Source organism: Glycine max, chromosome 9 (assembly GCF_000004515.6).
Source record: "Glycine max cultivar Williams 82 chromosome 9, Glycine_max_v4.0, whole genome shotgun sequence".
Taxonomy (NCBI): Eukaryota; Viridiplantae; Streptophyta; class Magnoliopsida; order Fabales; family Fabaceae; genus Glycine; species Glycine max.
In genome coordinates this window covers 5,896,192-5,918,136 of record NC_038245.2, presented here as the reverse complement: position 1 = coordinate 5,918,136, position 21,945 = coordinate 5,896,192, and the positions used below count along the sequence as shown (strand labels likewise).

At 28.4% G+C, this 21,945-nt stretch overlaps 2 protein-coding genes across 8 annotated transcripts; one reads left to right on the top strand and one right to left on the bottom strand.

Annotated features, from left to right (window-relative positions):
• Window positions 1-429: 429 nt before the first annotated feature.
• LOC100778237 (xyloglucan endotransglucosylase/hydrolase 2) lies at window positions 430-2,672 on the bottom strand. The gene is made up of 3 exons (XM_003533702.5): window positions 2,174-2,672; window positions 1,475-1,668; window positions 430-1,056 (listed from the first exon to the last, which is right to left on the bottom strand). Exons 1-3 carry the CDS (start codon window positions 2,438-2,440, stop codon window positions 717-719), a joined length of 801 nt encoding a protein of 266 aa, XP_003533750.1. The 5' UTR covers window positions 2,441-2,672; the 3' UTR covers window positions 430-716.
• Window positions 2,673-8,758: 6,086 nt separating this feature from the next.
• LOC100791042 (probable LRR receptor-like serine/threonine-protein kinase At1g56140) lies at window positions 8,759-14,418 on the top strand. Of its 7 annotated transcripts, none has more exons than XM_041005400.1 (9): window positions 8,759-8,905; window positions 10,163-10,255; window positions 10,717-10,890; window positions 11,004-11,069; window positions 11,168-11,298; window positions 11,722-11,935; window positions 12,450-12,681; window positions 13,311-13,461; window positions 13,906-14,418. In XM_041005400.1, exons 2-9 carry the CDS (start codon window positions 10,234-10,236, stop codon window positions 14,212-14,214), a joined length of 1,299 nt encoding a protein of 432 aa, XP_040861334.1. In that variant the 5' UTR covers window positions 8,759-8,905; window positions 10,163-10,233; the 3' UTR covers window positions 14,215-14,418. The 7 variants fall into 7 exon arrangements, with proteins under 7 accessions (XP_040861334.1, XP_014617449.1, XP_014617450.1 ...); XM_014761963.2 differs by having other exon boundaries at window positions 10,714-10,890; XM_014761964.2 differs by lacking the exon at window positions 8,759-8,905 and having other exon boundaries at window positions 9,921-10,255.
• Window positions 14,419-21,945: the final 7,527 nt, after the last annotated feature.

Below are 21,945 nucleotides of genomic sequence, written 5' to 3'. Positions count from 1 at the left end.
GTTTACTATTTTGGTCTAAGTGAAACTAAGATAGAATATTTGGATCTATTCAACATGATCTTGGATTAGAGTTGGTTGAGAGGAAGACCTACTAAAGTGATTAATTGGATTCTTTAATAAAAATTAAGCATAAGCAAAGTTAATAAATATTTCAAATATACAATATGGTAGGAAAAAAAAGAAAATAATATATACATATTCAATTTTTTATATTAATTAACTAATTTAATTTAATTTTTTTTTGTAAAAAATAGGAATGGCACACATCAAACTATAGATAATTATATTTTGTTATGGTCATGAACAAATAAATTATTTTAAACCTTATGTGAACACATTTGAATATTTTTTATTTTACATCTGACCTTTGAAGGAGGAGCTAGAAGGCAAAATAAGAAAATCCAAATCGAATTGTGAAACTCCATAAACTTTTTAACTCCAACAATTTTATTAATGAAGATACTTTACAATTTCAGCACATATACACGGGCATGAATATAATTTTGCAGGCTATAATCATCTTTTGTGATCACAAACAATGGAGTAGTGCTCAACAAATTAAAGCACAAACCAACCAACAATAATCATAGTTTTAGTTACATTAGTTTATACAAGAAAGTAAATCAACGTAATAGGCATACACGTGTCACGTATATGGGGACCATTTTTTTTTTATATATAATAATATGCAACATTGAATTGAATAATGAACATTCTCAAGCAATGGAACATTCTGGAGGGAGGCCTTGTGGGAAACGTCTAATATCAGTGCAATAGTTGTAAATCATGTAATTCTTTTGCACCCAATGGATCTTGGCCAGCCCCGTGGCGTCCAGTGATTGGCCAGTGGAGGAAGAGGTTAGGGCATTGAAGTTTCTGTATGAGGCTGTGAATGGGGCCTTGCTCCAATCCGTTTTCACAAGCCCACCCCTTGTGGCCCAATCCTCAGCGTTCCAAAGGCTAGAGTATATTCTCATGGGTTGGTTCTTTGGGAAAGGAACCCCTTTTGTCTCCAAATTCTTGAACTCCCTTATTGGTGTCCCGTCCACAGAGAATCTGTTACAATTCAAAAATGATTAATTGTGAATAAAGATGTTAATGAATTGGTATATGTTTTGAATTTAATGATAATGCAGTTTAAAATTGTTTTGTAATGTCATTTAATTTCAAATTATTCTTATATGATTTTTAAGACAATTATATAAAAGTTAACAAATGTAATATACATGTGATAATATGTGATTAGATAATCGTTTAAAATAGTTTTATATTGTCATCCATTAATAAAATATCATGTATGATTATTCTATTAACTTTTATAATAATTATTTTAAAAATTATAACAATAATTTCTAATTGATTGATAATATAAAAGATTTTACACTAAAAGTGCATGTAAAGGTATTAAACTCATTAGTTATGGTTAATTAATTTTGGGAATGAAATATTATACGAATATATATAGAATATGTACATGATGCTTGCAGGATTCCATTGGACGGAGTATGTGTGGAAGTCCTTGGTGGGGTCGAACCATAGATGGAACTGTTGTTCTCTGTTCCCTTTCCCTTGGCTGAATACGTTCGTGTGGAGAGTATAAGGATCACCACTCAAGTTACCCAAAAACTCGAAGTCTATTTCGTCATGAGTAGGCCCCAGAGAAGATAACTACATCAATCACAATTTATTAGCTTATTACATTTCATGTATTCAATAACACTAATTATTGATTCAATTTGAATGTATTCAGTGTCATGCAAAAGTTAATTTGTTTTATATATCCATGCATCGTCACGATAATTATAAAGTGTTTTTTTTTTATTGTATTAATATTTCAAAAGTTATCTTTTAATGACGTATGATAGAACTTACATATATACCGTTGATTTGAATTTATGAAGTTGGGTGACTTACCAAGTGTTATACATATATAATAAGCTTTAATTGATCTACTTTAATAAAGTTTAAAGAAATCTTATGAATTTGAATGGAATGAATGTTTGATTGATATGTTTATATCCCAACATGACTGCATAAATTTTATACATCAACTCAAAATAAAGGTGAGTCGTGAGAGAGTTTAATTCAATTAATTGAGTAAGATAGTAAATTATTATAAATCTTCAAAGACCATCTCCATTCTTACAAGATAAAAAAAAAAAGAGTAACTTACATAATAGGCAGTGACTGTTCCAGCAGAGTTACCAGGCACGAGCTTGAGCTGCATGTCAATTTTTCCGAACAAGTATTCTTTTTTGGAACGAAAGCCAGAGCCAGAGGCTCTGTCTAGGGAGAGGGTGAGAAGATTTCCATTTTCATAGATTTTGGCACGCTCACCACCCCATGTTATTTCAAAGTCTTGGTAAAAGCTACCAGCTGTGGCTGCCACCACAAAAGTAGCCACCACCACAAGAAGAAACAACCCAATATTTTTCATCATTTGGAGATGATATGATATGATATATCTTTGTTAATTGTGTTAAGAGAGGGAAATAGCTAGAAAGAGGGAGGGCACAATATGCCAAGAGGAGTATTTAGTGAAGACTAAGGTGCATGCAAATGCTATATTTATAAATAGTACTAGGGGTGTTACTAGGAGGCCAATTATTAGTGTAATGGAAAGGACTATTTGGATTTGAATGTGGTGGAAGTGGTTGTGAATGAAAAATTACGAGCGTGTAATATGTGGAGTGAAAGAGAGAGATGATATTGGTTTGGTTGACTTGGCTAGCTGAAGTGGGTCAGTGACAGCTAATGAGGAATAATATCCAAGTCTTGTCCAATCAATTTGGCTTCTCACCTTTTTAACGAATTGTTAATATGTTATGTATATATAATATTAAACTTGGTGAATTAATTGTTATAAAATTATTTTAGTAAGAATTTTAAATTTAAATTTTGATATACAGATTCATTAAATATTTAAAAGAATTTTATTAAAAAAAAAACACGTACATGTAATTTAGATTAAAAAAATGTTGTATATATTTTTGTCAGCAGATATGTTATGTATATATGTGGCTCTGTGAGGTTATATATAAAATACTACCTTCCAATTTGCGAAACATCAAATCAAAGGGCTTCAAACATCGAATCGAATTGGCTGCTATCTAATATTTTGTAGTTATAAATAATAATCTTCTCCGCAGTTAATTGTTTCATGAATCAACAAATTATTACTAGCTTGCTGTAGCCTATATAGGTCTGCAGTTTTAGATAAACACCATTGTTCTTTAATTAGAGTGAGACTAATTAAGTACGATCTATTTATCCAAACATATCCTATAACTCTAACGCATTACGCACTCAAGCTTTTTTATTGGCTCCAACTTTTTTTGGTACAAAAAATTTAACTACAGAAAAAGCTGTCACCTTTCAAAGTCAGGAAAAGCTAATTTCTACACGGATAGAATTATATGTTACCTATCAATTCATCGTTCTGAAATTAGGTTCAGGTTTGTTTTCTTTTTAAAAGATACTAGATATTAATTAAAGCTTAAAGAATACTGAAATTAGATTTAAGTGTGTGTTTGGATATAAGTAAAATTAAACATAATTGATATTTAAACAAAAGTAACACTTATATAATTTTTGAATTGAAACACATGATTTCTCAATTCAATGGAATTTGAACGGATTTTCAAACATAGCCTAAGTCATGAGTCACTTGGGGCGTGTTGACCAAACTGAATTCTGAAATACACTAACTCAAAGCATGCATAATAGTACGTAGTTTTGACAACTGTTTCTTAAAACTAATTAAGTAAAAATTAAAGATTGAAAGGGAAGGCGGAATCTCTTAATTATTAGTAAGTAAAATATTAAACTTTTGTTTGTTTTTTAAGGTTTACTTTAAATAGAATTCAATGATATCAATTGGTTTGTGTTGTCTATTTATTTAATCTGCATATGACTGCTGTAGAATTAAAATGAAAACGGAAGCTCACGCTTCACGGGTTCTCGACCTAGGAAAATAAAAATGGCTGCATGCATTTGTTGTTCGTATTATGGCATAAAGTTGTGACTTGTAAGATAACTTCTACACGTGGATCGAAGTTTCAAACATGCCGTATGGTCGTGGATTAAATTTTGGATAAAATATGTTACTGTAGTAGGCTTAATTAAGATTTAAATGTCTTGAAATTTTTATCACTGTTAATGTTTCTTACTTTTATCAAAGAGGATTTTTTAAAAAAATAATTAAATAATATTTATAATTTCCATTTTTTTTTAGTTTTTCTTAATATTTTTTATTTAATTTTTAAATATATTTAATTTCAAACATGAGTTTTTATATTTAAAATATGTTTTTATTATCTGAAAAATTATTATTTTTATTTTTGGTCCTTAATAATTTTTATTTTGTTTTTTTCTCCATAAAATCCTATCTATTTCATTTTTTTTTATTTTTCAAAGAACTGTCTAAACAAATTTAGAGACCAAATTTTTTTAAAAAAAAATATTAGAAACCAAAAATAAAATTTTAAAAATTATCATGGAACAAAAGTATATTTAAGCCTTTTTTATTTAATTTTTTTTAAAAGGAATTGAATTAAAAATTATAATATTTAAAGTGACTAAATGATGAAAAAAAAGAAGAAAAAAATGGAATAAGATTTTATTGTGAAAGATTCATTTAAAAAAAAACTATAAAAGAAGAAAATCAAGAGCTTTTTTCAGAAAACTGTAGCTTAATTAAATCAATGTGTTATATAATTTCAATAGGAACGTTTAAGTTTGTGGATACGTGTTATGAAATGAGAGGAATATCTGGCTCTCTTTTTTAGCAGGCTCTTCTTTTTTATATTAATATCTGGCTCATTTTGTGTTTTGTGGTAATGCAATATTTTATATTTAAGTGTTCGTCGTTAAATTGTAACTACCTTACTTGCTGCCAAAATTTGGGTCTTGCACTGGTCATGTGTTGCTTTCATTTAAAGCTGGTTGTGAATTGTCACCAGCTAGTCATCAAAACTTAAATCCCATCTGGACTTAATGTAAAGTGTGAGGCTATGCTTTTTCGTTTTATTTGTTGTGGCAATGTGCATTTTAACTTTTAAGTATTAAAAGAACAGAAATAAAAGTAAAATTAACCCATATTTTTTTGGGGTAAAATAAAAGTACAAAACTAAACAGATTTGAGATTAAAAGGTAGATGTGTAACTATAAAAGTGGATAATTCAGAGCAAGTGGTTGCCTTATAAAAGAGTGTGAGATGTATGAATAGAAAAGTTCACTTAATATTATTATCGATATTATTATCGATATTATTATCATATTATTATCACTTCACCTATTTTGGCTTTTACCCTTTAATGAATAGAAAAGTTCACTTTTATCATATCTACGAATCAGTAGGCTCCGGTGCAGCAAATAAAGAAAAGGGCAACATCTCTCTTCAAACGGATGAGATGGGGTGCATGTAGTTTTAAACTTTTAATATCCTTACTTAAACAAGTTTGTTTTTATTTTCATTTTTTCTTTACATTTTTCAATTGAGCTAAATTAAGGCAATAAGTAGAATATATTTTTTCTTTTGAAATAAGTATAACTATGGCCTTATTCAGATTTCATTTTCATTTGAATCAAAAGCATGCAGATCGAGAAAACCATCAAAGAGGCTGAATTTCTATTTTATTTTAATTATTTAAATATCTACAATAACTTATAAAAAATATTTAATAAATAATGACTTTTCTAAAATTATTTTTTAGTTTTACAAATAAAATTAAAATTATTTATTTATTTTCAAATGATACAACAAAAAAAATACACGTGCTTATACTTTATAACTCAAACAATTTTTTTTATCAAGTTTTGAAAAAGATTTATCTCAGGAACACAATAACAATTAAACCGATCTCACAATGAATAAAAACAAACACATTAAATATAATAATAATTAAAAATGATCAAATTTCTTAACAATTATATATTATATATATAAATATATTTATAATAATGTTAATAATTAGATATATAGATAGATAAATGAGACTTATAATAATACACAAAGTATAATTAGCATAAATAATAATAATTCATGGGAAGTCATACACAAATGTCATTTTTATTATATCTATTAATTAGTATATATATATATATATATATATATATATATATATATATATATATATCTTTTGGGTTAAATTATAGTAGTAATTAGTGATAATATATATTATTCAAAAGATTGATATTTTTCAGTATTAAAAACATCAGTATATAATCAATGATATAACATATATTAATTATAAGATTTATTAATTATATATTATTTAGCTTTAGTATTGCCAGAAAAGTATATTCATTATTAATTATTATTATATATTATTAATGATAATATATATTATTTTAAAAATATATTGTTATAAATATAATGAAAGAAGTTTGAGGGAGGAGGGGCTGAAGCTCTGGCTGTCCCCCTTCTATCCGTCTCTGTGCAACACATATGTCCTAGAGCAGTGAATAACAGTAAATTTTTTCCTTAATTTTAAAGTACTTAATTAGTAAATATTGAATGACAGATATTGTAATCTCTTCGGTTACTTTTATATTGTGACGACTAGTTCACAAAACTTAACGAAAAGGATTACTTCAGTTTACAGAATAAACGGTGTCACTATTATAAATTTTTTATATCGTATTTAATTTTTATGGATAAAAAAATTCATAAAAATTAAAAATATATAAAGAGAGAGAGTTTTTATTATTATTATTATTATTATAAAAAAAAATTAACGTAATTAATAAAAAATTGTATAAATGCATAACTTTATTATACAGAAAAGTAAAGTAACTACTAATGTTTGGCCTAATAAAAGATATTCCCTTCACCTTTAACTGTATGGATTTACTTCAAATTAATTTGGGATTCCCCACTATATATCAACAAACTGTGGTCGGCTATTCCTTCCATGAACAGCTTATTAAAATTGAGTCTGAAATTCTAGTTAAAAAGAAAAAAAGAAAGTGCTATATGAATCAACAACGTCATTGGTTCGCATCAGACATCAATATCGTTGTCTTCCATTTTGACGACTCGGTTTAGCAAATTAATTGGATGACAACCACAGTACACCATGCACATTAGTTCCTTTCATTTCATTATCTGAACATCTTGATTTTAATTTGCAGCCAGCAACTTTATATATATTATTCATTTAAGAAATTATATATATTTCTCTATCAATTGACAATACCCTATAACATATTTTATTGTTATAATTACTTAGTCTAAAATGTTTGTGCTAATTAACATAACATTGTGTTATTACTTAATTTTATAGAGTCAATAGAAATAAAAATTATTACATAAGATTTTATTTATATGTCAATAAAAACTTAAATTGGCTTAATTGTTTTGCATCAAATCAATAGTAATATATGTACTTGCATTATTTTTCAAAAAGTGATGCAATGTTGGTTCCAAAGGTTGTTTGGTGACGGGTCACTTTAAAACAGTAGTTCGTGTTTATCTTTGCTTGACAGTGTTTAGATTAGGCTGCTGGTTCATATATAAGTTTTAATATAACGCAATTATTGCTGTAACGATCAAAGAATGCATGCATTTATATAAGGATTAGGGATTAGGCATGCGTTACTAAAATGCTGTCTACAATGATTGTATACATGTAACAAATCCAAAGCAATCCACTTCACCATCGAAAACCAATCACTTTCCACCACCAAGATGAAGTTGTTCTTCTTTAATCGTTTTGGGGTCTTGTTAATTAACGAATGGTCGTTTTTGGTCTAGTTAATTAACAAATGGTCCCAAGCATATCTAATTGCCAAATGTTCCTTTTTCTTAAGCGTTTATGGCAGTATATGTATAATTCAACGTAAAAAGATTAGGGTTTTGTTTGGAAAGATCGAGACCACACTCTAATTTTACGTGCGGAGTAGCTTTATTGGTGATTGGTAGCCTAATTTCGGCCATGGCATTCACAAATGAAGTAAAATTAAAATTTTCTCTTTGTTGTTTCTATATTTTTCCTGTTTTACAAACTAATGTATCACTTTCAGAAGAATGCATCACCCATCAAGTGAAGCAACATCCTTTGACTTATCATGATTAAAAAGGAGGTTATGTTTTTTTTTCTACACCACAAGGTATATCCTTCATCAGAGTTAATTTTTGTTCAAGTCACATAAAATTGTTATAAAAGGCAAAAAAAAAATTCAAGTATTTAAGATAGTTATATGCCTAGGACTCAATTTCAAGATCTCTAATTAAATTAAAATAACCTTATATTAGTTAATCCACTTACTTGGCAGTTAAGAATGTTATATTTTTTAATTAGTTGAAAACCTTTATGACGATTTCTCACTTAACTTATCACTCTCCTAGAGTGTGATGCCTTATTTCTCATTTCTCATCTTATTCCATTTTTTTTCTATTTCTTTTGTTATTTTATTTATCTTGTTCTTGTTTGTGCCATTATTTAATTGTTTGATCCTTTCACTAATTTCATCTCTTTTATATTCATCTTTTGTGTTTATTTCTTTACTTCTTTGTTTTCTAAACTTTGCGACATTGGCTACATGTCTTTATCTTTGTGTTAATTTTCATTTTCTTTTATTTTTGTCTTTAATACCTCTAACATGATAACTAACTCAAGGATAATCCATAAAAATAATACGATCATATCAACTTTCAAATTCAGAATTTTGGAATTATGGTTTTGCAATTCCAGGTTGAGTAATCTAGAAAACATTTATATTTCATATTACTCAATCCAGAGCATTGTTGGTCAGCTTCTGGATTCAGAATTCCACAGTGGCGACAATGCAAGGAATGAGAGGCGTAATATGACATACAATGCTGAATGCTATGCAATGGCCTAGTCACGGCAGAACGAGGCTTGGGTTGCAGAGGCACAAGAGGGTGAGCGAGGGGAGAAGGGTAAGTTGGAAATATTAAAAAAAATTGGGTGTAAAGACTGGGGTGCAGAAAGCAATTGCCTCAAAACGACCAAAAGAGGGAATGCAATTAATGATTGGGCTAGGTCTCAGTTTTTTTTTTTTTTTTCTTCTCATGTATTTTATTTTTATCTAAAAATAATACGAGAATTCATGGACCTAACAAACACACACCTATTTTTTAAAAAGAAAATCACAATAAATACTTTGACCCATTATTTATATCTTTATTCGCCTAATAAAATGTAAAATAGTACTAAATATTAATTGCAAATACAACTAAGAAATATTTACTAATTTAGACCGAAGAATTTAGCAGGCTAGCTAGCAACATGCATCGCATTGCATAATAACTACCACAGTCCATAGGTGACTTTCTAAAGCCTAAAAAAATTATTAGGTTTAGGGTTGTCTTCAATTATCACACTTCTTCTGATTAATCTTTATGTAACATGTATTCAAAAAATTTCACTTATATTTAAAAATAAGTAATAACACATGATTAAGTGTCATATAAAAATTAAATAAAAATATAATAATTCTGAACTAGCTACTTAATAATTTTCTCAGTGAAAGGGTAAGAGGAGAGTGAATCATCTCAATCACAAAATAATTAATTTGCAAGCTAGTAATTTGTCACTTTCATCCTCCATTTAACAACATTCATTCACACAGTTTTAACAAATTTCAACAAATGTAAAGTAGACACAAAAAATGTAAATTCCACCAAAAGAAACAAATTTCAACAAGTAATAAAAAGTATATTAAAAAATGTGTGAAAGATTCGCAAGATTCCTGTAATTAATCACTACTTGGATGTTTCTGGCCGAACAGCATAACCTTCGCCTTGTTTCGATCAATTCCAAGGGACAACCTTCGAATACTTCTCCCTGTCTCTTGACATTTGCAAGTGTCAAGCTCTTTCTTTTCTCTAACCAAAGTATAATTTTCTTTGTCTTAACCCTCCACTTCATCTGAAGAAAGAGAATATAATTAATCTAGAATTTGATCGATAATTAAGTAAAATCTGAAAAAAAAATTATTTCTACTAAAATTTGAATTCTGACAATATTGAAATATTGAAATGATTCAACCGTAACTTTAATATATTAATCACTTGTGTCAATCATTTGTTTATCACAAAGTACAAATTAAGAAATAGAAAAGCACACACAAAGAAAAAAAAATCAGAAATTGGTTGAAAAAAAAATCAGAAATTGGTTGTTGTTGTTGTTGCCAGGTATTGTTGAACTCGCTTATTCATATCTTTAGGCTGAAGTTGAACCACAAAGTTTACTTTCCTCCCCAACAATGCCTCTTCGAGTACTCCAAGGTTTCATTTTCTCAAGTTGTTTCTGCACCATTATTTTCACTGTGATATTATCACACACTACTAATGGGTCAAATTTGTTTTTGTTATAGCAATTGCAAATTCATGCATCATATTATACATGAGCATAATTTATTTTTATCATCAAAGCTAGAATGCTTTGGGATTATTTAGTAGCATTTAATTGATTCAATTTGCAAACCACTTACAGTCACATGACAAGTTATACAGCTTAGCCAAAGATTTATGTAATGAGTGCTCATTATATTAGCTCATGTTGATAAGTTTCATTAACCCATGAACCACTTTTATAAGTTTGATCAAACATTGTAACTACTTATATGACAAGATAAATTCAAATGAGCTTTGTAGAATCTCTTCTTGGCCAAGATGTAGGTTCTTTAATTTTACCAAGTCTCATCATTCATATGATATTTGATGAAGTTTATGATTGATTGCAGCAGAAGTTACTTCACCCTCTAATGAGTCACATGCACCACCGCACCAATCCGAATCATTGTTTTACATCCTCGGAGGAATAGTTGTGCTGGCCATAGTGTTGATTTTTTTGTATGTAGTTCGCAAGCGAATTAAACGGCCAGCACAGACGATGACAGTTGCAACTAATGAGCAGCAAGGTAGTTTGAGAAATGAGAAAAGTATCACAAGTAAAACCACAACACTATGAATAATTTGTTTTATTAAAAGATACATGTGCTTATGTTGTGTATTTCTGTTTGTGATTAATTAGAGTTTGGGGGACACAATGAATCGGCAGAGGTGATGAAGATGATATTTTCATCTAATCAACACTCAGGTAACTGAAAAAAAGCATTACATTTACATGACCTTATAATTAATATAGTGTATCATCATGGGAACTCAATAATGATGTTAATTTCTATATGTACAAAGGATCAAAGGAGTTCTTTAGTGGGAACCTTCGGACTATTAGCTGCTTTGACTACCAGACATTGAAGAAAGCAACCAGGAATTTCCATCCTGATAACCTTCTTGGAAGTGGTGGATTTGGACCTGTTTACCAGGTATAAAGTAAGGATATGATATCTAACAAACTTTGTTTGATAGAAAATTTCATTTATTAATACGAGAGTTGAGGACTAGATCCTGTATGTGGGTTAAAAATAACATGACACTGGACTCGATTAAAAGCCAAATTCTAAGAAACATTTTTACAACCTGTATGACAAATTATAAGGTCTTTTATCTAGATGCCAGCAAAAATGGCCAACCTGTAGTTTTACAGTGACTTGGTTAATATATATGATCAACAAATTAACTAAGGAAACAGGTAAGATAAGACAACAATTTTTAGTGCTTCAAGTGAACCGATTAACATCATTTACAAGGGTGTTGAACAACCCATCTACTAATGTTGAGATTCATATTTATACATTTTCTCCATTTGTAGAGTAACATTGCTAAACTTTAGTTGTGTTTTTTGATAGGGAAAGTTGGTAGATGAAAGGCTAGTTGCTGTTAAGAAATTGGCTCTAAACAAATCCCAACAGGGAGAAAAAGAATTTCTGGTAGAGGTGAGAACAATCACTAGTATCCAACACAAAAATCTGGTTCGCCTTCTTGGATGCTGCCTAGATGGGCCTCAAAGGTTACTTGTCTATGAATACATGAAGAACAGAAGTTTGGACCTCTTTATACATGGTATCCCTTTTCTATAATCTCTTTGTCCCTTTAATTATCTACTATTGATATCAGACTTTGACAAGTGAATCGATGTCGCTCTAAGTAATAAGTATATGAAAGTCCTAATAAAGTAATAATGTTCCTACAAAGACAAATGTTACCAAATAAATACTAATTCATTAAGACAATGCAACATGTAAGAACATACTCAAAATTACTCAAGAGTATAAAAGAAACATTACTCTAGAGAACTTAATCAAAATGTATCAAGAAGCCTCAATCTCAGATTAATTTAAGAGTTTTAATCAACATTTTACTTGGGGAAACATTTGTTTGATCATGATTATCAACTATCTCTTTCATTTATGTTAGCCTAAGATCATTCTAGACTTCTAGTTATCGCAGAACTATTTTCTTCATATAGTTGAATATGCACCTAGCGTATACTCAGTCCATTGTTTTATGAATGTTTGAAGGAGCTTAGGATTGGTTTGATAGAAGAATTCTTTCTTTGACTGTTCCTTTAATGCAGGGAACAGTGATCAATTTCTGAATTGGAGCACAAGGTTCCAAATTATTCTGGGAGTAGCGCGAGGACTACAATACCTTCATGAGGATTCACACCCAAGAATTGTTCACCGAGACATCAAAGCAAGCAACATTCTTCTTGATGACAAGTTTCATCCAAGGATTGGAGACTTTGGGCTAGCTAGATTTTTCCCTGAAGACCAAGCTTATCTTAGCACACAGTTCGCTGGAACTTTGTATGTCCTTTATTGAACAAACAAATTAAAATGATATCCTTATAGAAAGAAATTGCTTAGTATTGACTGAATGAAAATTGCTAAATATACTACCTATAGCATTATTATGTTCATTATATGGTTCAGAGCAATGTGGTCATGCTAAGAAGTCTTAATGTTTGCACACATTTCAACGTCATCATATTCTTAGCAGTATATCATTAAAATCACTATTTTTGACAGCTGCATAATGATCTCAAGAGCTTAATGTCATTTTTATTTTGCTTTATGTATAAAATTACCAGTGAAAGAAAACAGGATGTTTGATAAGATGTTCCTAACATTGTATGTTGTCACTTTTATATTGAAATGTGAATCATTTTAAGGCGGGAATTAGTACATGTTTGGTTTTCATGTGAAAAAGTACTTTTAAGGTAAAAGTAATTTTTCCTAAGGATCAGGACCCTTGTTTTTGTTTTCATTTTGCTTTTATCCATTGAATTTGAATTGGAACACGCACACAACATTTTTAACATCAATTCAAATATGCACATAGACATCCATGAACTCAGTTTCCAAACAGCTTAACTATCCACGGTTTAGAGGTTTCCATTGTTGATGTTTCTTTTTCTTATTTTCTTTCTAACCAGAGGTTATACAGCTCCTGAATACGCTATTAGAGGAGAGTTGTCAGAAAAGGCAGATATCTATAGTTTTGGAGTTCTGGTGCTTGAAATAATATGTTGCAGGAAAAACACAGAGCATACTTTGCCATCAGAAATGCAGTACCTCCCAGAATATGTAAGTTCCCTAATTTCCCCACAACACAAATCTCTATTATTATTAGAGTAGAGCTAATAATACACTTTATTAGGACCTACATGAATTTTGCCTAATAGAAAAGAGTGTTGAAAAAATAGTGTTAGATAACACATTGCTAGAATTTCTCATAATTACTAGAGGAATGCTGGTCATATTTCTCCTTGTAACACTTTTTGTATGATCGATTGAAATTTATTAAAAATCTTTAATTTTGGGGTGCTACTTCTTAATAAGGAAAGTGAATGATTAAATGAGAAGAGAAACCAACCAAAATTAATTATTTTCGATAAATTCCAACTAATTATAGAGAGAGTATTAGAAAGAGAGTCTCAAAAAGAATATTACTAGCATTCCTCGTTTTACTATACATACTCTTTCCCTAGCATATTTTGTGAAATGTGTAAATTAATCTTCGTGATATAGGCATGGAAACTGTACGAGAATGCAAGGATATTGGACATTGTAGATCCAAAGCTGAGACAACATGGATTCGTAGAAAAGGATGTCATGCAAGCAATCCATGTGGCTTTCTTATGCCTGCAGCCTCATGCACATTTGAGGCCTCCCATGTCAGAGATCGTGGCATTGCTGACATTCAAAATAGAAATGGTTACAACACCAATGAGGCCAGCCTTCCTCGATCAAAGGCCGAGAGAGGATGGTGAGAACCATCCTTTGGAAGCATTATCCCAGGGTTTCACATCTCCCATTTATGTAAAAGCATCTGATTGAATTGGTGAGATAAGGGGCCATAATCTTAAAGAAGAAAAATTAAAGGAGTTTAAACAATACTCAGCTAAGCCTTCCAAAAAAAACGAATACTATGCAAAGTGTATATTTCATTTGCTTCAAATTTCTCTATATGTGGGGTATGAGCTCTTCAAAACTAAATATGGTATACAACTGCAATGAATTTAACAGTAGTTGAGCTCCAAATTATATATGACATATCAAATGAAAAACTTTTTAGTGTTTATCTGAGTCATGAGTAGGGTTATCTAGGTAAACCATCATTTTAGTCCCTATGTAAAATATTATCACATTAGTCCTTCATAGTAAGAAAAATCAAAATAAATCCTAATGTTATCACTTTAGTCTCTAAATTTAACAATTTGTTATAACTTTAGTACTAGAAAGTAATATTATCACTTAAGTTACAACTTTTTGAATGTTAGACTATAGTGAGCAACAAATGGTATTTTCCGATTTTTTTTTTGTTACCTTCGGGACTTAAGAGACAATGCTTTACACTTTTGAAGAACCAATTTGGGTGTTCACTTGGGTTAACTATTTTTGGGTTTGATATATTGAATAAAGTGATTTATTTTAAGAGGTCTAAAATATGAAGTCCATTATTTTGCCAGAATGAAAACATTTTCTTGCTGTCAATGTCTAATATGGATTTTCAGAAGAAATTAATAACCTTTTTCTTCTAATCTTCTCTTATATACGAATCTTGTTCTGCACATGAAGAGACCTTCTTTCTAACCATTAGAATTATACAACTAGAGCTAGTTTTTAAAGAAGCAAAGGTTAAGGAGTAAAGACGGAGAGAAGGTAACTGCATTTGAAACAAATGTCTAAATTTTAGATACCAAGTTGTTAGGTGGTTATAAGTAAAATGCAATCTTCTTAGAGGGTATGCCCACCAGATACATTAATCCAATAATTCTAAAAGAAACAATATTAAACACTAATATACGAACGAAAATTCTATTATGATGGTGAAAATGACACTGAAAGCGAGAAATACTGCAGCTTGCCAATTATGCATCAAGAAACAACCTACACCAGAGAGGGGCACAATTTCATGCACCTTAAGTGCATTATCTCACAATTTCATTCACTTATATACTCATATTATATCTAACCAATGCTAGACTCAACACACCTCTCTGTCACTGCTACCTGTCACACCTAAGGTGGGCTAAGAGTGAGTACAACTAAGGCAGCTTTCCAACTCTCCCTCAATGGTTACCCGCCTAGAACATTTCTCTTGCTCCCTGAAGGCTACCCTCCGCAGCATGATAAACACAAGTAATTCATCAATGAATTTAGGATAGACTCTGATATCATGTTACAATCTAGGTTTTATAAGGTTGAATTAAGCCAAAATCACATTGATCATCTCTTACAATTTCATGTACTAAATTTATTAAAGAGGGCGAGCCCTGGTGCAGCGGTAAAGTTGTGCCTTGGTGACTTGTTGGTCATGGGTTCGAATCCGGAAACAGCCTCTTTGCATATGCAAGGGTAAAGCTGCTCCCTCCCCCAAAAAGAGTAATGTTAGAAACATATACTTAGACACGTTTTTATTGATTGAAATTTATTGAAAGCTACATAAATTTATGGGTCTTAGACTATAGTTAATGATCCTTTTTTTAATTTTGTAGTTTTCAATAACTTTTAACTAATTAGATAGAAAGTGTTTGAAGGAGTGTGTTAGAAAGTATGTTTCTAACACTCCTCTTATTAATAATGTAAAATTTTAAAGATCATTTTACTATTTCATTAATTTGTTTTTACCAAACTACTTTATCAATTTAAGAATTAATTCTATTAACTATTACAATTTCAAGGACTTAAAATTATCATTAGTGTTGTAATTATTTCCTAATTTTTTTAATAAAATAAATATTTTAAAAATTAATAATAACTTTCTTAATTAGTTAGAGGTAATCTTAAGACAAACATTAATACCTTTGTTATACGTAATTAATTCCAGAATCCAATTTCTGATTTTGATAGATTTTTTTAATGTTTTCCCAAATAAAAATATTGGTGATGAGTTTACTTTTAACAAACATATATTGTATTGAGTTTTCGTCCTCTACTTAATGCATTTACTAAATTTAATATTGTAACTTGACTAGCAAATCATGCTATTCAAGTTAAGATCTTATTTAAAAAAATTTAAATGACTTACAATGGCCATGTCTTCATCTCAATCATCATGACCTTGTAAACTTAGTTATAAAAAAATGATTTTCTATACATATCTCAAATGATATTACTATTAACATCTCATAAGGTTAATTACTAGCCAATATTGAATTATATTTGTATAAACTGAGGTCTAATCACAATCAACTATAAATATGTCACTTTTTAGAGTTTAAGGAAACTAGGCATTGAAAACAGCAATACATGATGTGAAAACAAAACAAAATTATACACTACTACTAATCTTGTCTTCAAGGATGTCTTTGGAATCTTCAATAAATAAGTTTCAAATTTTTCTGTTATATAGGTTAAATTAGTTTGTAGTTCTTAAAATATATATTTTTGATCAATTGAATCCTTCAACTTATATTTATTTTAATTGAGTTTTTCCTTCAACTTATATTTATTTTAATTGAGTTTTTCCTTCAACTTATATTTATTTTTTAATTGAGTTTTTCCCGTCATTACAAAAAATTAATTGCATGACACTATGTAAGTTTGTAGTAAGATTGTTGTAGAGTGATCCTAGAAAGACTTCTCAAAGAATATTTGGGTTGAGTAGATATGCAAAGGTGAGAATATTGGTTGAAGAATAAGGTTGGGAATCTTGGGTTCAAAACCTACACTGGTGAGAATATTGGCTCTACAGATAAGGAAAGGTAAGAATACTTAGTGCAAACATATACTACCTAGGATATAGGAAATGATATTTGAATGGAGTTTTGTGTTCACTTTTGTCTTGTTAAACTGATATAAAAATGTAAAACAAAAACAATAGAAAACACGCAATCAGGATGACTTCTCTTGTCACATGACAAAAAGTGAGCACACAATTTCATTTAAAATAAAGTTTTCTGTTATTTTAGGTGGCAAAATAGTTTTCTCATGTCATGTAAAATAGTTTTAAAACCATTCTACTTTGACAATAATTTTTTTATTACTTGTTTCATGAAAAAGTCAATTAGGTTTTTTGGTTAATTTTTCATAATGACAGCTAGACGGAAAAATCAATCAAAAACAAATACAAGTTCAATAACCATTAAAAAATAGTTTAGAAGGATATAATTAAAAATTATCAAATAGTTAAAGTAATTACGAATTAATTTAGTCAATTGTTTAAATAAAAATTAATTCAATTGTTACATTGTATCTATTATCTTTTTTTATGATTTGTTCACCAGTTCAATTATTATATTTCTCCAAAAACATATCAAAGCTAGAAATGCTTTAATGCTTTTTACACACACACATATTACTTTTTGAGTCATTGAAAGTTGAAACAGTATCACAAATACTTTGTATTAACTAACTTCAATATTTGATCATTTTTGCTTTTGCAGATTGCAGCAGCTTCTCTTAGCGGATGCCATGCTTCTGCCTGTTTGAGATTGTAGTTTTTGCTTTTGCTGTTTCTTTACTCTACAATGACCAAAAAAAAAAAAAAACTAACTTCACTTGATCATAGTAAAAAAAAAAAAAAAAACTTCACTTGATAGAAAGTGACCAAGTTCAGTCAACAAAAAAAAAGAAGAAAGAAAGTGACCAAGTCATTATAAGAAGAAAAAAAAAATTCAAAATAATGATTAAATAATATTAGAAAAAATCTAGCAATCCGTAAGTCAACACAGGTAAATAACTACTTATTTATATGAGGAGTACTAGAAAGACACCATGTATTGATAAATTAAATATTACTATTTTTTAAAAAAAACTTTTCATTTAAGATAATTATTTTAAAAATAAGAAAACATTAAAAATTAATAAATATATTACCATAAATTGTACATGCAGAGAAATGTGTTTTTTAAACTTTTCATGAATAGATTTCTTTAACTCAAGATCTCATGCACAAAGCAATATCAATTAAATCAAAGGGTGAAATATTAAACAACGAATCCTTATTACCCTCTCATTTGTTTAGACTTCCGGTTAGGTTATTCACCCAAAAATGCAACAGATTCATCATTTTTATCATTATTAAGGTCGTCTTTTTCACCATAAGCATTAAAAAGATAAACAATAGATATTATTATGCCCCGCGTAATGTGTTTAAGTTGCACGAAATTGCCCATTTCTCAATTTTACAAAAGTGATCAGAGGGGGAGGGACGATGTTGAGTGTTATATGAAAAGTATTTTTTTAGTAAAAACAATTTAGATAAACACACACTAAAAAATATAAAATTATTTATTTTATTAAAATAAATATTTATTTTTACAAATAAATTTAAACAAATTGGTCCCCTTCAAATCTAACACGTGTGTGTGTGTATATATATATATATATATATAGTATAATTATATTAGATTAATATTAATTATAATTACAATAATATATATCTAGAAAAGATATTGTACTTCTTTTTTAAAAGGGACATACGAAAATCACGACAAGGATTTGATATTATATTTACTTAAAGAAGATATTACTATCTTTTAAAATATTACATAATCTTGTAAAAAAAATTTGAAGATAACGTAAAATTTGGAGAAGATATTACTATACATTTTCTTTGCCCATTACTTGTTATTACTTCACGCAGTCTTGCTTTCTCACTTGTCACACCTCCTTTATTTTTCACACAATTGTTTTGCTAATTTCTTCATGTACGCTCGACGCTTCTAACTTTGTTATGCCATTACTTTGCTACAATTTCTTTAGGCAAGCTACAAAGTTTGAGACTTTTTTTTTTTTCAGATTTCGCATTGTCTTCTTATCAATTTTTCTTCTTTTTTCATTCTTAGATTTTGGTTGAATTTGTCCAATATTCAACATTGTGAACAGATCTGTAATCTTTGTTTGGAAGAAACAGTGTAATATTAACTTTTTTTCTTAATGAGTGCCTACTATTCATTTTTATTAAGATGACAAAAAATTATCAAAATAAATATATTAATGAATCTCTTTATTTTAGTTTAGACATTATTTTATTTTTGTTTTGCATTCAAAATTCTTGTTTTGTTGTTGTTATATGATCTTGTAGAGGAATTTTTTAAAACGTTTAGAAATTAGAACATATATTTTTTTAACATACATTCAAAACGTATATGGTGTTTAGTTTAGAATTTTTCTAACTGTCATTATTAAGAGATTTTCTGTTATAAAAATTATTATAAATAGACTAAAAAATAAGATGAAAGATAAATGTCTAAATAGATTGTCTGATTACATATATTAAAAGAAGGATTGTTAATTTTTTTTAATACATATTATATTATATCATTTTTTCAGTCTCTCTTGTCCCTTGTATACGGATCAACTAATATAAAATATTATTTTAATTTAGCAGTAGTTTAGAGTTTGAATATAAATATATGCCGTTGTGTTAAATATTCATAATAAAAATTTATCACTTATAATAATCTTGTAAATTTTGAGTAAAATCATCTCCCATAATATATATATATATATATATATATATATATACACACACACGATGATATATGAAAAAAAGAGTCGGTCAATTAATGTTAATCATAAAGGTTGATATCAAGGTTACCTCAAGCAGGATTAACTTTTTCAACATCATATTAATTATATCAAGTAATTAATTAAGGAAACTTATTCTAGCTACCATTCAATGTCTTCACGTGGTTAGAATTTCACAAGTAGTGTTCACATGTAAAATTAAACAAAATACTACTAAAACTGTGAAACGCAACCTAGACGTAAATTAAGGTTTGAAGAGTTGGAATTAGTGACAGTAATTAACTCATATGAGAATCAGTCTAGCATCCAAGAGGAAGGGTAAAATGTATTTGACTTGGTAAGTAGACATTGATCCGTGAGAGCCAACCAAAAGTTGGAGACTAGAGAAAGTCACTCGTTGAAATTTTTTACATAATTCACGACTACACGTTAAGCTTATATGAAGTGAATTTTATTTATTTTACAACTTGGATAAATTTTTAGATAAACACCTATATATAAACGAAGAAATATATAAAATAAATTATGCTTCTTTCCGAAGTTAAAAAAATTAATTAACTTGTACAAAAACTAACATTATCTTTTTCAACAAGCTAAACGAGAAACATTTTTATAAAAGTTGAAGTGCACAAGTTAGTTTTTACTTATGAATTTCTTTTTCTTCTTCTTCTGTAAATTACCATGTTTATTAAGAAAATTTTCTAAATAGGACCTAAGTCAAATATAAACTTTTTAAAAGATTATTTAGTTAAAAAGGGTAATTTCTAAACCAGTAAAAATTAAGTTTTTAATTTTAATAATTTAATTTATTTAAATAACAATAATATATATATATAATTATAATATTTTGAAACTAAATATTTATTAATATATTTAAAAGTTTAAGCCTATTATTTGTTTAGATCATTAATTTTTAAAGGCAAATTTTCATTTACAAAGTGATATTATAAAATAAGCTTTTAAGTTAAGTCAAACTTAAAAAAATATATATGAAACTAAGGTTATATTTAGTGAAACCAATTGAAAAGTTAGTTGAAAATTCAAAAGTTAATTAGAAATTGAAAAATTAATTTATTAAATTAAAAATATTTGATAAAATTAGAAGCTTCTAAGTAGCTTTTAACATTTTTAGAAAATACTTTGAAGTAATATTTTTTAAAATATTAATTTTTAGTTTTTTATATTTTCTTTTACATTTATTTTTTATATATCTATTGATTTCCTTGTTATTTTTTTTAAATAAATCATGATATTATTGTTTTTTTTATTTTATATTTTTTGGCTACTTCAATAATTAATTTTATCCAATATTTCTTATTCAATAAATTAACTTTTGCGGTTCAAGCTATCAGCTTAAAAATATTGAAGAGCATGTATCAAATAATTAAATAAAATTTATGCTTAAATTTAAGGAACAAGAGCTAAGTTGGATCTCTATAAAACTTTTTCTAGCTAAATTTATTTCCAACCTTATTGGTGAGACTTAACAAGTGCCAATTTTACAATACTGTAACTTAGGATCTTAGACTTTTTTCTTTGGATTACATCAATTAAAATTTAGTTAGGTAGAAATTTATTATATCCCAACACGTTTTCTCACTTTCACCTAATGTTCAAGTTTTTTTTTTAATATTATTATTTATGGAATTAAAAACCATTATAAATTATAAATTTATAATCGAATTAAAAATTTAAAATAATAATGATCTAAACAAAATTTAAAATATTTTTTTAATAACACCAACCTACGTTATTTTTTATTTTAAATTTTAAAATATTATCTATGAAATTAAAAACCATTATAAATTATAAAAAAAATGCAATGATCGCTTGAGAAGAGCCAAGCCAAAGCCCTATCCCTATCCCCTAAGTCTGAAATCCCTAACACCTAAATAGATTAAATCAGTACAGTAACACTCAGATAATAGGGATTTTCCACACCGACAGAACTGCTATAATACGATTAACACCCTCCAGAGTGATCACTTCTTACTTGTAAACGGTAAAAATAGTGTAGCATTGCACGATCCATGCTGCAACCTGCAATCACAATGATTATTGGTAATTAGAGTGGTGAACCTAACTTCAAGA